Genomic DNA, 17567 nt, shown 5'->3' with positions numbered 1-17567 from the left:
TATTGTTTTTCTTTTTTAAAATTAATTAATTTATTTTTTTAAATAAACATATAATGTATTTTTATCCCCAGGGGTACAGGTCTGTGAAATCGCCAGGTTTACACATTTCACAGCACTCACCATAGCACATACCCTCCCCAATGTCCAGATCTCCAACACCCTCTTCTGTCCTCCCTCCCCCCAGCAACCCTCAGTCTGTTGTTTGAGATTGAGTCCTTTATTTATGGTTTGTCTCCCTCCCAATCCCATCTTCTTTCATTTTTTCTTTTCCTACCCCCAACCCCACCACATTGCATACCATATATTTTTAACTACATCTGGCCTGTCCCCTAATCCTCGGTAAAGTTCCCATATCCCCCCAAAATATCCCCATATTCCAAAGAAACTTTGGAAAGCACAGCTTTGCTTAGGGAATTTAGGGATAGGTATACATTTTTGCTTTGGAGAGTAGAGCTTTCTAAAAGGTAATCATGATTCTCAAATCTGCATAATGAAAAATGACATCTTTTCAAAGGACATGATAATTGTATAATACCAGGGAGTGACCAGCAATGTATCTAGTGGTGGTCAGAGGCAGAGTGAGGACTGGTGGTTAGCAGACCAGGTAGAGGTGGGGGCAGGCTATGAAATGACATCAGAATGGACAAGAAACTTACTTCACCAACTTCCCTGCCCCCTTCTCTGTCTTCCACCAATATACAAACATACTTTTTTTAATTAATTATTTTTATTAATATATATGTATTATTTGCCCCAGGGGTACAGGTCTGTGAAGAAGCAGTTGACTCTTATCATTTGAACAGTAGCTATCGAGGCCAGTATTATCTGGGTGATATACCTAAACAGTAACAATTTGTTAAAAGTCTAAATTCTACTCCTTTAAACATTTCATCTTATTATAGACTATATGAAAAATATAATTCATGTACAAAATAATTTTATTCATATAAAGGGTGGTAAAAATGAATTTACCCCATCAAATGCTTATAAAAGATTATAAAAACAATGTATCTACATATGGCATTACTCCAAGTTAGACATTACTCCAAGTCATTTTTTAAAGTTTGTTAAAAACAGGACATAACATTTGTCAATTGCTTTCCTTAAGGCATTTTTTACCTCTTGGTTCCTCAAGCTATAGATCATGGGGTTTAGCATAGGAATTACTATTGTGTAGAACACAGAGGCCATTTTGTCTGTGTCAAGGGAATGGTTTGATTTTGGCTGCAGATACATGAAGATCAGAGTCCCATAGAATATAGTCACAGCAGTCAGGTGAGAGGCACAAGTAGAAAAAGCTTTGCACCTCCCTTCTGTAGATTGGATTTTCAAGATGGTGGCCACTATGTATAAGTAAGAAATAAGAACTGTTGTCAAAGAGCTGATCATGTTGAATCCAGCAAAGATGAAAATCAAGATTTCTTTGAGGCTGGTGTCCGAGCAGGCGAGGGCCATCAAAGGGACATCATCACAATAGAAGTGATTGATGATATTGGGGCCACAGTAAATCAGTTGGAAAGTAACAACTGTATGGAGCAAAGCAACAGAAAAGCTGTATAAGTAAGGGCCTATTACCAGTTGCATACACACCTTTCGGGACATAATCACCATGTAGAGAAGAGGATTGCAGATGGCCACATAACGATCATAAGCCATTACTGCAAGAAGGAACATCTCTGAAATCAGGAAGTTCAGGAAAAAGCCCAGCTGTGTTGCACATGCATAGAAAGATATAGACTTGTGCTTGCTTAGGAGGGTTTCCAGGAATTTGGGGGTTACTGATGAAGAGTAACAGAGGTCTACAATGGCCAGATTACTGAGAAAAAAGTACATGGGTGTGTGAAGTCGAGAATCCAATCGGATTAATGAAATCATCCCAAGGTTCCCTATGAAAGTTAGAGTATACACCACTGAAATGAGCACAAACAGAATGACTTCAAACTCTCTATGGACTGAAAAACCCAAAAGAATGAATTCCGTCACTTTGGTTCTATTCCTTTCAGCCATTTATTCCAGTCTCTTAACTGCTGAAAAAAGACAAGATAAATCCAGAGACAAATTATTTAGTCAAGGAATTGTCACCAGATGCCAACTCTTGCGTGTTTTAGCTTCAGAAATTATATTTCATTGAGGTGGAATTTAAAAACAAACAAATACATCCCATTTCAAACTGTTCTCTCTGGCTGTTCATAATTTTCTGAGGTCAAAAATTGAGGAACTATAAAAAAATAAATTGATGGCTATATAGTAAAAATAACAAAGAAACAAAAATTATATTGGGTAAGAAGAAGAAAACAAATTTTTATTTCCTGCCCCTTTATTTTCTTCTTCATGGAGCAAACCCATAATGCATCAATTTGTCTTTTTGAATAGATACTTTTTTTTTCAATTTTAATAAGTACGCCTTATGCTAAATGAAAAGGTAAACAGGATATCCGATGTGGAAAGTGGACCATTAAATGTTTTTATTTGTGAATTAGGCAAATTTTAAAGTGTATATGTTAGTTCATTTTCAAATACTGCAATCTAAAAATTAAAAAATAATATGCGTGTGAGTAGGAATAGAATATGTATTTTTTAAAAATATAGTTTCTTTGGATTATAGTGTTTATGGTATTCTATTTTAATTACTTCCAATGTTTATAGTTGGAAATGTTTTCCAGCATTTCTGGTAAATTCTCAGCGAAACAATAGCATGCATTCTTACTTTTAAAAGGTGGCAAACTCTTTGTCAAAAGAAGGAATGATTTTCAAGAAAAAATACTCTTTTCATATGATGTTTGTAAAGTTTTCATTATCACAAAAATGACTTTTGGATGCCTGGGTGACTCAGTCATTTAAGTGTCTGCCTTCAGTTCAGGTCCTGATCCAGGGGCCTGGGATGGAGCCCTGCATCTGGCTCCCTGCTCAGCAGGGAATCTTTCTCCCTCTCCCTCTGCCCTTCCCCCACCCCACCCCACCCCTGGTTTGTGTGCTCCTTCTCGCTCTCATGTTCTCTCTGTCTCTCTCAAATAAATAAACAAAATATTTCTTAAAAGGCAATGGCTTTCATGTCCACAGTTATGAATATATCAATATTACCTCTTGGTCCAGCTTAGGGATCTAAGCTGTCAGTCATTATTGGTGAGTCAATTTCCCTTATTGGATTCTGTATTTATAAGACATGTGAAGCCATGTCTTTCTCCAATTACCACCATATTCACAGTCTTCTTAGACCCCTGACCCTCAGTGTCTTCTCACCTTCATCTCCAAAGTCAGAATTAATTTATCTTATTCCATATATAACTCGCCTGTAGTTATCACAACTTACATGGTGTGGTTTTGGGGAGTTACATGTCTCTTTCCACCTCTGAGACTGTGAAAGTTCACTTTAATTTTGTGAGGAAAATAAAAGATAAGAAATTCTCACCATATCAAATACACATATACATATAGACAGTGTGTGAAATCTCTTTTTCTCCCCAAAGGTATTACCCAAAGGGAAACAGTTTTGTCTAAGTGGTCAGAAAAATCATCTTTTAAATTTTCTCTTCTTCCTTTATTGACTCAGCTTAACACTGTAAATGGCACCTAATGCATTCTCCAAAATTACACAAAATACATACATGCGCACATACATGTATTCATACAAACATATATAAGTGTTGTGTATGGATATATATATGCATATGTGTATGTGTATAAACACACATGCATACTCACATACATAAAATCTGACATGAAAACAATTTTCTCTCTCATTCATTTTCTTCCTTCTTGGTAGAACCAAAGCTCACCTTGTGAAAGGTGTGTTTGGATAGAATTTTGGAACTGGCTTGTCTTCCTGAGCTGGCATCTCCCTTCTCTGGGTGTAGAGCAGAAGGGGAAATGAGAAAGTGTTGATGGGATCACTTTGGATGTTTGAAAGGTGGAAGTTTTATTATGAGTTACTTTTCTTGGTACTCATACTGGAATCAGGCTCATTTTCTTCCCTTGTACAACCATTAAAAGAGAGGAAAAAAATGCAAAATCTACATTTTCATCAATTTCAGATTTTGAAAAGACCAGCCCCCATTTTTGTGTATTACTTTCACTTCTGAATAGCTTTTTAATACACATTTCTTGAACCCATCAAGATTTTCTTCTAAGAGAAAGGCAATACATACATAAAAGCTTGTCTTCTACAGAAACTGATTTCTGAAGTTTTGTCAACAGTGAAATATATTTTCTCCAAAGGAAGCCTTAGTCTCAGTGAGCTACTGAGGGGAATAACTTATTCTGGGAGCGTTAAGAGGATTATTTCATTCTTGCGTTTAGATGTTAGCTTCATCCAGTTGGAGCGGAGTCAGACAGGGTCATCTACTTTCTTTTTAATGGGGAAAACTGGATGACTTGGGGAAGGTCTGTGGAAATGACAAACCATACCTGTTTAACCTACCTGGTTGTGGAAGAAATCCTCTCCTGAATGTTTTCAAAGGGGCCTCCTTCCAATGACACTATCCAATGATAGTGAGTGTACGTGAATGAGTGATATAGGCTTTATACAATGGAGTCTTTATTCCCTAGCAAGTTAATTCCCAGTGTTCCACAACATGACTACCTTAGGGTCACTGACACTCCAGGGCACAACTATGATTAAAAAGTTCTAATTAGGAAAAGATTAGTCCAGGAAACAAATTTGACATTAGGTCATATTCAAATTAGAACTGTCTCACCATAAAATCACTAGTCTTTGGTTATGTATGTCCAATCTGATTTATGTAAACAAAACAAAGAGAAGCAAAATCAAATGGCAAGCAATTTAAATTACAACCATTTTTAATGTCATTATTTGTAATTGTCCCTTTCTGCCTATGTGACTATTTTAGAGGGATTCTGATTTAATCATTTGTCTTATCTAGCTGAGTGAGTTTTATATCTAGAAGTTCTAAATTTTTTAAAAGGTATTTTATTTATATATTTGACAGACAGAGATCGCAAGCATGCCGAGACAGAGAGGCATGCCGAGAGAGAGAGAGAGAGAGAGAGGAAGTCAGGTTTCCTGCTGAGCAGAGAGCCCCATGTGGGGCTTGGTCCCAGGTCCCTGGGATCATGACCTAAGTTGAAGGCAGAGGCTTTAACCCACTGAGCCACCCAGACGCCTCTAGAAGTTCTAAATTTTTAAGCGACAATTCTGTTTATTTTTTCTTTGCTAAGTGTGGACATGAAAATAATAACAAATCCCCTTTATTTATATTTTAGAGAGTTGACATTTAACCTTTAAAGTCACGTTTCATTAATTTGTTGTATGACTTAAGACAAGAACCTAAACTCTTTGTCCAAATAGCCAACTGCCTTGATGTTATTTAATTAAATAACCCGTCTTTCTTATTAATTTACAATTTAAAAGTATCATTTTATTTACTAGAATAATTCAATAAACTTGACTAGCTTCTGATTATAATAAATATCTTGGAGTTTTAGAAATTTATCAAAAGCATTTTTATATATCCTTTCTTTTGTAAAATAAATATTTTACAGAATATAAATGAAGTATATGTATATGTATGCTGATTATAAAATTTTATACATGGGAAGATAGAAATGCAAATATAAAAATAAATATATGTCACATACAAATTCATATCATCTACCAGAGGTAACTGTTCTTTAAATTTAGGGGGACTTTTGATTTTCTCTTTTTCCTTTATATTTTTATGTATTTCATTAAATTGGGCTCATAGAGTATATGAAAATTTACTACTTATGATTACCATTTTTACCATCAATATATCAGGATTTTACATGTTATTTAAATTTCTTTCCAAGGCATGTTTTCTACTATAACTGTAACAGTTCCTATTTCTACATTTTGTGATTTAAAAAAAAAATATAATTCTTTTATTCAAAATTTATTTTGAATGTTCCAGTATTTTAGGGTAGAATGCTAAATGGCTCTAAAGGTTCAGAATATCTGAGAAACTAAGGGAAATGCCAGCTTCTGTACTGCCCTTCTTCATCTGGTGATTTTAATTAAATAATTGATGGTCATTAAGAAAAAACTGAAATCAGAGTTACTCCAGTGTTGATGATGAAATTGTCTCTCTGTGTCTTATTAAAAACTCTTCATTGCAAACAGAATTCCCTACTGTAATTGCTTCACAGAGGCTACTTGATAATCAGTTTCAAGGGGCCTTATTAAAATGACAAGGTTTTCAGCTTTTTCATGGGGACATATTAAATGAAACCCATTTCAGCAAACATAAAGTTTCAGAGTAGATTTAATGAATCTGCAGTTTAGTTTGAGTGTGTGGAGATTATCATCTGATTCCTCGGGGATGGCTATTTCCTCTACCTTGAACTGCCTTCCTTTGGGAGATAAGATATTGTAGTGGGAAGAGAAGGGGATGTGGAATCAGATCTAGGTTTGCAAGCAGACCCTTCTGCTGTCTACACATGTGCTCTTGCGAAGGCCATAAATTCTGAGCCTCAATTAAGAAATGAAAATGTTACTAATAGCAAGGGGTTATTTTGAAGAGTAAACGCATAACAGATTTTAATTACTTTGCAAACTACAAATTGATCATATAATGATTATGAGTAGAATATTAATGGTCATAATAAGAAGCACTAAAATTCATTGGGTGCTTATTATGTGCCAGACAAGGTATAAAAATGTCTACATACATGTGAATCAAAAAGTAATTCTTATTCTTTCCCAAACAAGAATCCCACTCTAACAATGAATTCCACATCACACCCAGGGAATAGTAAACTGTTAATCACACCTCTAAATTCTCTCATTTTTCATGGGATACACATCAGTTGCAACATGTAATTTTTTTTCCATTTTGAATTCCACAAATTGTAATGTTTCTACATATGGGGTTTAGGCAAAACTCATTATTATGATCTACAATGTTGTGTATCCATGGTCCTGACTGTCTTTTCTAATTTCTCCTGCTTTTTCCTTTCCTGTCCACCATGAAATTCCTTTCCTTCATTGATTGTAGCTATCCATTTTGTCTTTGCATATTCTGTATCACTGAAATATTATCCCATAGTTTTTCCTCTCTGTAATGACTAAATCTCTCATCTTCTTAGTACAAGGTCAAAAGTTAACATCTTGGTAAAATTTTCACTAAATTCACATAATTTTCTCTTAACTAATCTTCCAAAGAAGGAAGAATGCTGATTATTTCTCAGGATACTGTGTCTTCCTTAAGTCACTGTTATATTTCTCATGCTATATTATATGCATTTTCTTTGTCTGTCTCTCTCATTAGACTCTGAGCTACATGATAAATAAAATAATATAAATAAAATAAACACTTTAAAAATAATATTCAGTAATTAGGGGAATAATTTGAATAAAATGACCTAAAAGAAAAGAAACAACATAGTAGATTATTATTTCTATATTTCTTTAGTGCCTTTTTATTTGAATATTTTTGAGTATGTCTTAGTTTAATACACACATATATAATAGACTTCACAAGATTGTTAATAGATTTTTCCCATTTTTTTTTTTAAGATTTATTTATTTATTTGGGCGGTGGGGTGGAGGGAGGGGAAGAGAGTCAAGCAGTCTCTGCACTGAGCATGGAACCTGAAATGGGGTTGATCTCACAAGCCTAAGATCACGACTGTGTTTTTTATTTTTTTTTAATTTTTCTATTTTTTTGTGTTTTCTTTAAATTTATTTTTCATTTATTTTCAGCATAACAGTATTCATCATTTTTGCACCACACCCAGTGCTCCATGCAATCCATGCCCTCTATAATACCCACCACCTGGTACGCCGACCTCCCACCCCCTGCCCCTTCAAAACCCTCAGATTGTTTTTCAGAGTCCATAGTCTCTCATGGTTCACCTCCCCTTCCAGTTTCCCTCAACTCCCTTCTCCTCTCCATCTCCCCATGTACTCCATGCTATTTGTTATGCTCCACAAATAAGTGAAACCATATGATAATTGACTCTCTCTGCTAGACTTATTTTACTCAGCATAATCTCTTCCAGTCCTGTCCATGTTGCTACAAAGTTTGGGTATTCGTCCTTTCTGATGGAGGCATAATACTCCATAATGTATATGGACCACATCTTCCTCATCCATTCATCCGTTGAAGGGCATCTTGGTTCTTTCCACAGTTTGGCGACTGTGGCCATTGTTGCTATAAACATTGGGGTACAGATGGCCCTTCTTTTCACTACATCTGTATTTTTGGGGTAAAAATACCCACTAGTGCAATTGCAGGGTCATAGGGAAGCTCTATTTTTAGTTTCTTGAGGAATCTCCACACTGTTCTCCAAAGTGGCTGCACCAACTTGCATTCCCGCCAACAGTGTAAGAGGGTTCCCCTTTCTCCACATCTTCTCCAACACATGTTGTTTCCTGTCTTGCTAATTTTGGCCAATCTAACTTGTGTAAGGTGGTATCTCAATGTGATTTTACTTTGAATCTCCGTGATGGCTAGTGATGATGTACATTTTTTCATGTGTCTGATAGCCATTTGTATGTCTCCACTGGAGCAAAGTCAATGTACAGAAATCAGTGGCTTTCTTATATACTAACAATGAAAATACAGAAAGGGAAATTAGAGAATAGATTCCATTTACTATAGCACCAAGAACCATAAGATATCTGGGAATAAACCTAACCAAAGAGGTAAAGGAACTGTACTTAAGGAACTACAGAACACCCATGAAAGAAATTGAAGAAGACACAAAAAGATGGAAGACCATTCCATGCTCTTGGATCAGAAGAATAAACATTGTTAAAATGTCTATACTGCCTAGAGCAATCTATACTTTTAATACCATTCCGATCAAAGTTCCACCAGTATTTTTCAAAGAGCTGGAGCAAATAATCCTAAAATTTGTATGGAATCAGAAGAGACCCCGAATCGCTGAGGAAATGTTGAAAAAAAAAATAAAACTGGGGGCATCACGCTACCTGATTTCAAGCTTTATTACAAAGCTGTGATCACCATCGTGTTTTTAACATTTCTGGTAAGTAAGAGTGCCATTTCTGGTGAAATTTAATTATTCTGATTCATTGATTTCCTTGGGTTTTGCTGATCACATTATTTATGAAACATGTTTTTATTCCTTTCTTTAAAAATTTTATTTCTCTTATTTTTGTTTTGTACAGATTTCCTGGTCTCCTTGATAATACTTTTAATAGAGATGTATTGATATTTTAACCTCACCAGCTAGTATGACTACTTACAAATTTTAAAATGTGTTTATCCTTTTAATTAATGAATTATTATTAGTAATTATTATTAGTAATTATTTTCAAAGACACACAAAATGAGAAGATTTGATATAATAATCCCTACCCCAATAACAATTGTCCAGATTCAGAGTCTACATTAATTGTTTGGATTTAATTTATCCATACTTCTTACCCCATTCACTAGCCCCCCAAATTTATTTTGAAATAAATCCCAGAATTCACACCATTTCATCTATCAGTGTTCTCCAGACAAAGACCTCCAGCGAGAACCTCTAGTCAAAGTTGTGTTACTGTTACTTGTTTCAACAAGGGAGGTTGAACACCATGGGAAACAGGTCCATCTCAATAAGGGGGCTTAGATATCAAGCTTGATATGGGATTTTATCCTGTGAATTTATTTATGGTAGGGTTCAAGAAAGCATGTTTGCACTCTGGATTAGTTGCAGTCATTGAGTGACTGTGTTTTTATGATTTGATATGTTAATGGTTCTTATTTAGAACATGGACAAATTGGAGTCAGGTTAAAGCTTTAGTTGGTAAAGAAGACACAGTCCCTTATATTAGCCAGATGGAAAAGATGTTTGACCATTTTTTTTTTTTTTTTTTAGATTTTATTTTTTATTTATTTGTAAGAGAGAGAGAGAGTGAGAGCGAGCACAGGCAGACAGAGTGGAAGGCAGAGTCAGAGGGAGAAGCAGGCTCCCTGCGGAGCAAGTAGCCCGATGTGGGACTCGATCCCAGGACGCTGGGATCATGACCTGAGCCGAAGGCAGCTGCTTAACCAACTGAGCCACCCAGGCGTCCCGATGTTTGACCATTTTTGTGGTTTAGACACAGTGTTCTCGATTTTGTCTAGATCTATGACATTATTACTGAGTGACTCTCTTTTGTCTTGCTTCATTACCATTACCCAGTAAACTTTTCTCATGTTGGTGCTCTGTGAAATTATTGACATATCATTAATATTATTGATATGATACTACAGCTTAGCTTTTAGTGTCAGACTAGATCCCACCTGACAATTCTCAAAAAATGTTTTGCTTCCTCATATCCACACATATCTCACTGAAGATACATAATTTTGATCACATGGATAAAATGTTGAGTTAATATATTAAGCATGTAGTAAAAATCCATGTACCTTACAGATCATTTCCTCATTTCTAGGAATAGTAATCTTATCCATTCTTTAAATCCCATCTTGGGTTCTTCATTTACCCAAAGGTCTTAGAATACACCCACCTCCACTTAAATAGAAGTGATCTTACTGACTAGAAACTTCCCAAAACGTTTAATTTTCAAAAACAACAAAAAAGTAAGATTACTTGCAAAGGAATTTGAGAATTATTGATCAGATTCCTGAGAATAAAACTATATAATTCAAATGAAGAGATGTTAACAAGCAAAGAATTGTAATGCACTTAGAACCTAAGAAAAATGCAATCATATCACTACTTCAAGGTTTGAAGGGACATAGGGAGTTGGAGGAGCCCAATGGGAGGAAGGCTGTGGATGAGGGGCTGACTGGAGGAACCCAGAGGGAGGGTTGCATCTTCTGCTTAAGACATGGTACCAGAGTGAGGCGAGAGCAGGGGCAGGGATGAAGGGCACTGACCTCCCTCTCTTGGTGCCATCAAACCTCTTGTCACAACCTCCTTATGGCTGCATTCAGTTGGATCCAGCTCTCATGCATGTTTAGGAGATGCGGTTACTCTGTGTATGCTTAAAGCAGAGAAAGGACGAGAATTCACAACCAATTCATGGTTATGTCTCTGGGGTCAAAATATGATTTTTCACTTACTCAGTGGGTGACCTTAAGCAAGATGCCCAATCTCTCTATACTTTGGTTTCCTCCTTTGACAGTAATAATGATAGTTATATCACAGGATCGTTGTGAAAATTAAATGTACATATAATGTATAAAAATTTATATAATATCATATATAAATAAATAAAAATTACACACAGACACACACACTACACACAAGTGCCTGGAACAATATGAGTGACCCTAAATAAATGTTTGTATATATTATCATTAGTGAAGAGAGATGTTCTTCTATCTATTTATAGGAGAAAGCTGAGAGAATTGTTTAAGTTGAGAAGGCTTAGTTTCCACATCTGTTTAAATGACCATGTTAAGTTAAATGACCCTGGATGTTTACATTGAAAAAGATGCAAATAATTAGTTGTAAGACCTTCAAAAATTGAATGCAAGGGTTAGTGTTGGTAAGGATGTGGAGAAATTGTCTTATACCTAATTGATAGGAATACACTATGGTATAGCTGCTATGGAAAATGTTATAGAGGCTTCCTCAAAAAAATGAAAATAGAACTACCTTATCCTTCATCAATCTCACTTTTGGATATATATCTCAAAAACTTGAAATCAAGATCTAGAAGAGATATCGAAATCCTCACATTTCTTGCATCATTATTCCCAATAACCACAGTGCAGAAGCAACTTAAATGCCCATAAAGAAAATATGGCATATACCTACAATAGAATATCCTTCAGCTGTGAAGAAGGAGGAAATTCTGCCGTATGTAAGAACATGAAGATATTACACTAAGTGCAATAAGCCAGCTACAGAAGGATGAACACTGCATTATTCTAAGTAGAAGAATGAGGCGTCTAACATTAACTCATAGAAAGAGTAGAATGGTGGCTTCCAGGGACCGGGGGTTGAAGGAAATGAGAGTTGTTTGTCAACGGGTAGAAAAGGTCCATATGTTCTAGGGCTCTGCTGTGCAACATTTTGTCTATAGTTAACAGTGCTGTATTGTGCACTTAAGAAATTGCCAAAGAGGTTCCATCTCATGTGAAATGTTTTTACCATGATTAAGAAATAAAAGCTGAAAAAAGTGTGGTTTATTAAATGATAAGGATACAATATACATTTTTCCAAGTTCCAGAGGAAATCTGACAAAGAACTGAAGAGTGTTCATTGTCTGTATCAGTAGGATAATTATCAGACAAGCTATAAAGAACTGGCTTCAGTGGTGGAGGGAAAAGTTGGATTGGAAAGTACAAAAGATTGGGAGAACTTGGAAGCAGTAGAAACATTTTCCAGGAATGTTTGCTTCTTCTATGAGTTTTGTTTTACACACACACTTATCTAGTAATGTATGATATATACTAGGCTTAAAAATGGCTTTCTAGTTTGAAATTTGGTAAGAAACTGGATTTTATTATTAATAAAAACACATTTTCTTTTTTATATAGACTCACTGAGGTAGAATCTGAAACTGGTTTTCAGGTATGATTTTGGATTATTTTGGCTTTATTTACTTTTTGTTTTCTCTTAGTTTTTTTTTTTTTTAAAGATTTTATTTATTTGACAGAGAGAGAGAGAGAGAGAGATCATAAGTAGGCAGAGAGGCAGGGAAAGAAAGAGGGGGAAGTAGGTTCCCTTCTGAGCAGAGAGCCCGATGCGGGGCTCCATCCTAGGATCCTGGCATTATGACCTGAGCTGAAGGCAGAGGCTTAATCCACTGAACCACCCAGGCACCTCTCCTCTTACTTTTTAAAAAAAATCTTCTGAAAACTTACTTACTATAGAGTTTACTGAATCCTTCCCATATATGAATTTATTCAATCCTCACAAAATCATAAAGAATGTACAATTTTTATTTGATTTTACAATTGAGGACCAAAATATATATGGACATTGTCTAAGGTCTAACACGTTAGTTACTCAAGATTTAAGTGTTAGTCTTTTCCTTTCACAAAACTTGTATTTTGATTCAAATGAACCAAGGTTCACAGTCTTTTCATATTGTTTCTAGTAGTATAGTCTACTTTTTCCTTCATGGAAATTGTCTGATTGGTATACTTGAAGTATGGTTCCTTTAGGAATACAGATAATTAAAAATATTTTTTAAACTCCCCAATATAATTTGTCCAGCTCATCTTAATTTGAGAAAAATAAGAAAGAAAACTCTCAGATGTCTCCAGATATCTCCAGATAAAAAAGCTCTCAGATATCTCCAGTGGTTCAAATTTAAACCCAAAGGGATCTAGGAACTAATAAATCACCCAAACAACTTCAGAATGAACTCACTCATAGCTTAGGATTATTGCTAAGCCCAGGTGAGTCATGGAATTTGTATATGGAGTGAATCACCAATGCTCTACCAATGACTAGGTTTTCCATTAGAAACCTCTCCTCTTGGTGAGTTGTGGTAGTCGATGGAATAAATGAGCCTGCTTTTAGAGAAAATGCCTATAACATCCTAACTGCATTTCTTAGTTTCATAATCCTTATTGTTACACTCTTTGCTTTTCGGTACTTTCTAAAGGATGTCTGCTTCCTTATTCATCTCCAATTCTCTGTCCTTCTTTCCATCCCTACCTTCCTCCCTTCTGTTTGTCTGTCTGTCATTCCTTTAAATGACCTCATATTGAGTTAGCGAGATAATCTTGAATCACCCTCTGTCCTACAGTAGTACCCACAAAAGCTAGTTGTTATTATATAGCCAATGGAGTAGAAATACATGAGCGGGTGGGTTTTTCTGTCTAAAGTTCTATTATAAGAATGGACGACCAAGAATGGCTCTACACTTAAGTGCTGGTAACAGTGTTTATCTCTCTTGGCCTTTGGAAACACCAAATGTTTTGTAATAAATAAAGAATGAGTACTCACTGTAATTTTTGAATCCTGACATAAAATAGAAATCCACTGGATTTCATTTTTCTAATTTTGCTTCTCAGAAGAGATGTTCTTGATGCCTCAAGAAGGGTTTTAAGATAATCAGTCTTACACCCATGCTTCCTAACCCTTTTTTATGTTATGCCATGTCATTGGTATGTGTTTTGGGACACACAAAGGGAGCATTGATGGCTGAAGAAGTCACATTGTCTGCACATCTGTACACTTGTACACCTAGGATACTGGTGGTGTTCAGTGTGCCTCTGGAGCCTGGTAAGCTCTGGAGAAGAAAGCAAGCTTGGTGAAGCCCTGGAATGATGGATGCTTGGCTTTGAGAAACCATACAGACCCTTATAAAAAGCAGGGAACAAGACCTGGATAAGACTAGACAGTGAGTAAATAGAGAATAACTTGGTGTATAGAGCAGTGGATAGGAGAGAAGAGGATTATCAATGACTATTTCCTTCTTCCCTGTCTATTGAACTCATTTTCTGTGTAAAATTTTCCCATTATGTTAATTGCCAAAGTGTGTAGACACATCAGGGGTAGTTCCCTAATCCTTATTAAGAAGAGGCAAACCCTTAAAGAATTTGTACAAAGAAAAGATTTAATGTGCTCAAAAACTATGTTTTGAGAACCTCTATGGGCAAAATGGAATCTTATAAAGACTGATGGAGAACCAAATAAATGAAGTTCTTTTTTGTTAAAAACAGGATCCAACTACGGACTAAAAATTATCATCACCAATTAATTTGGTACTCAAATAACTGAAAATAACAAGTATTTGTCTTGCTATACATAGTTAAGTAAACATCTAAAATGTTTCACCAATAGCTCAAATAGGTATAAAAGATGTAGTTTTTCATGTTATAAGTATTGACATTCATATATATATGAATTTATGTATATACAGATATATGTACACATACATACACATATATGCCTAAAAATAGTGTAATATTATGGTAATAAATAATTGCCATCATCCATTGAAAATAAGAGACTCCTTTGTAAAATTAGGTAGCATAAAACATTTTTTTGTCCTTAAATTCATTTGTTCATTCAATTTCCATCAAAAGAAAAAGTAAACCTAATGTAATATATTATGTTATAGAAAGTATTTCCCTGGCCATTTTTCCTTACTCCCCTAAAACTCAAATACATGCACACACACACTAGAATTTTATTATTGTAACAATAGATTCTATAGCTTTTATATATTACATTAGTAAAATATTTCTATTTGAGTTGTAATCACAAGTAAGTGATTGAAATAACTGATATACTCCCGATGTTGATGCATAATTGTTCGATACGGATTTAACTTTTATTTGAAATTTATCTTATTAATGAGATGGGGGTATATTTATGCAGTCATATGAAAGGAATTATCTAAATGTCTAACTGTTGGACAAGGAATCATACACACATTCCAGGTAAGTGAGAGATACACCTTGCATTTGTGAAATGTGAAAAGTGTGAGTTTTGAAAAGGGAAGATGAAAATAAAACAAACAAAAAACCAAGATCACAGATGCCTTCTCAGACAAATGAGTTTCAGAAAGGAACAGATAAAAATAATGGAGGGATTGAAAATTAATTTTCTTGAAAATATTCTTGTCCACATATCCTTTGGTGAGTCTTTTCATGTGAGTAGAAATAGCCATACTCCAATGTGATTTCCTCTGGCATGGTGGAGTCACTGTTACTCAAACATATTCAGCCATAGGTCAGGCAAACTAAACCAAAAGAGAAATAAAAGTAAGTTTGAAAATATGGCTGATTTTTGCTTGCCATTCTCATGAATTTGTTTTTTAGGCTACTTTTTCCCAAACATGTCTGTATATAGGAATCCCCTGGGGGGCTTTAAAATACTGATGCCTGGGTACTAACCAGACATTTTGATTAAACTGGTAGGGGGTTCCTGGGCATTGAGATGTTAAAACACTCCATATGTGATTCAATGTGCAGTCAAGTTTAAGACAAAACTCACTTTAGGAAGGATACAATGAAACAAGAAACAACAGTGCTTATTAAGTAAATCTTCAGCTGAAATATGTCAGTGATTTTGAGGACTTTCCCTCAAAATTGACAGAGATGTGGAAATGACAGAATAATTAGGAAGACTTTGAGACACTGTTTGCTTTAGAACAACCTATAGAAAATAATTGGAGACTATGAAAAAAAATACTTTTAAAAAATTAGAGGAATTGATAAAATAATCCAGAGAATAGTAAGGTAGATACAAAATCATAAATGCTCTTTTGTATGAGCATTTTAACAAATGTCTGTAGGTAGTCTTGTTTCTAGGGTGATTTAAAAGTTTCTTGAGTTTGGAATCCAAACTCCACCTTAATATTAATATTAACATAGCTTCATTTATGAGTTACCTGTTTCTGTGCTGCTATATTTATATGCATACAAAGAAAAGATAGTAGCAACAAAAACACTGAAATCTTAGTGGTCTCAAGTGTTTTCTATCAGGTGGTATTGCAATTTTAACCAGCACCCTTCCATGTTCTTAAAAATTACAAAGCAAAACAACTTTCAAGAAAGCTATTCTGAGAGCATGGGACTCCTCTCCCTGAGGCAAGGATGCATGTCATCAGAGAGCTAACGTGTACTTTTTGCCCACAAGACAACATGGTTCAAGGCAAGAAGACACCAGCAATCATCTTTTGTCAACAGTGACAAGGGCCATGAGAAGCATTATTTGTATTCTTCAACTTGCAACAAAATCAACAAAATTCACTGGGATAAATGGCCAATGTCAATATCACCTATGTCACTGAGTTCATTCTAAAGGGAATTACAGACCGGCCAGAGCTTCAGGCCCCATGCTTTGTGGTGTTTTTCATCATCTATCTGGTCACAGTGCTGGGCAACCTGGGGTTGATAACCTTAATCAGGATTGATGCTCGACTCCACACACCTATGTACTATTTCCTCAGTCACTTGGCCTTTGTTGATGTTTGCTACTCCTCTGCTATCACACCAAAGATGATGGTGAATTTTGTTGTGGAACTCAATACTATTTCTTTCCATGCTTGTGCAACACAGCTGGGCTGTTTTCTCACCTTCATGATCACTGAGTGTTTCCTTTTGTCTTCCATGGCCTATGATCGCTATGTAGCTATCTGTAGTCCTCTGCACTATTCAACACTGATGTCAAGAAGACTCTGCATTCAATTAGTGGCAGTGCCATATATATACAGCTTTCTGGTTGCCCTATTCCATACCATTATCACCTTCCATCTAACTTACTGTGGCCCCAACGTAATTAACCATTTCTACTGTGATGACCTCCCTCTCTTGGCTCTGTCCTGTTCAGACACACACATCAAGGAAATTCTGATCTTTGCCTTTGCTGGTTTTGATATGATCTGTTCCTCTTCCATCGTCCTCACCTCCTACATCTTTATCATTGCAGCCATATTAAGGATCCGCTCTACCCAGGGGCGACGCAAGGCCATTTCTACCTGTGGCTCCCATATGGTGGCTGTCACTATTTTCTATGGCACCTTGATCTTTATGTACCTACAGCCTAAATCAAATCATTCCCTGGACACAGATAAAATGGCATCTGTATTTTACACAGTGGTGATCCCGATGTTGAACCCCCTGATCTATAGTCTAAGGAACAAAGAGGTGAAGGATGCCTCAAAGAAAGCCTTGGATAAATGTTGTGAAACCTTAAAGCTGTTAAAATTAAGGAAATAA

At 35.6% G+C, this 17567-nt stretch overlaps 2 protein-coding genes across 2 annotated transcripts; one reads left to right on the top strand and one right to left on the bottom strand.

Moving 5' to 3' along the window:
• Nucleotides 1-1050: 1050 nt before the first annotated feature.
• Nucleotides 1051-2007, bottom strand: LOC131822645 (olfactory receptor 8U3-like). The gene has a single exon (XM_059158934.1). It carries the CDS (start codon nucleotides 2005-2007, stop codon nucleotides 1051-1053), a length of 957 nt encoding a protein of 318 aa, XP_059014917.1.
• Nucleotides 2008-16607: 14600 nt separating this feature from the next.
• Nucleotides 16608-17567, top strand: LOC131822644 (olfactory receptor 8U3). Its single transcript, XM_059158932.1, has one exon. It carries the CDS (start codon nucleotides 16608-16610, stop codon nucleotides 17565-17567), a length of 960 nt encoding a protein of 319 aa, XP_059014915.1.

Source organism: Mustela lutreola, chromosome 1, assembly GCF_030435805.1.
Source record: "Mustela lutreola isolate mMusLut2 chromosome 1, mMusLut2.pri, whole genome shotgun sequence".
Taxonomy (NCBI): domain Eukaryota; kingdom Metazoa; phylum Chordata; class Mammalia; order Carnivora; family Mustelidae; genus Mustela; species Mustela lutreola.
The sequence above is the reverse complement of the archived record's forward strand: the minus strand, read 5'-3'. Positions and strand labels throughout refer to the sequence as shown.

What these genes read in the sequence shown, in the direction of transcription:
- LOC131822645 (XM_059158934.1), bottom strand. Translation starts at nt 2,007, where the DNA reads ATGGCTGAAAGGAATAGAACCAAAGTGACGGAATTCATTCTTTTGGGT.
- LOC131822644 (XM_059158932.1), top strand. Translation starts at nt 16,608, where the DNA reads ATGGCCAATGTCAATATCACCTATGTCACTGAGTTCATTCTAAAGGGA.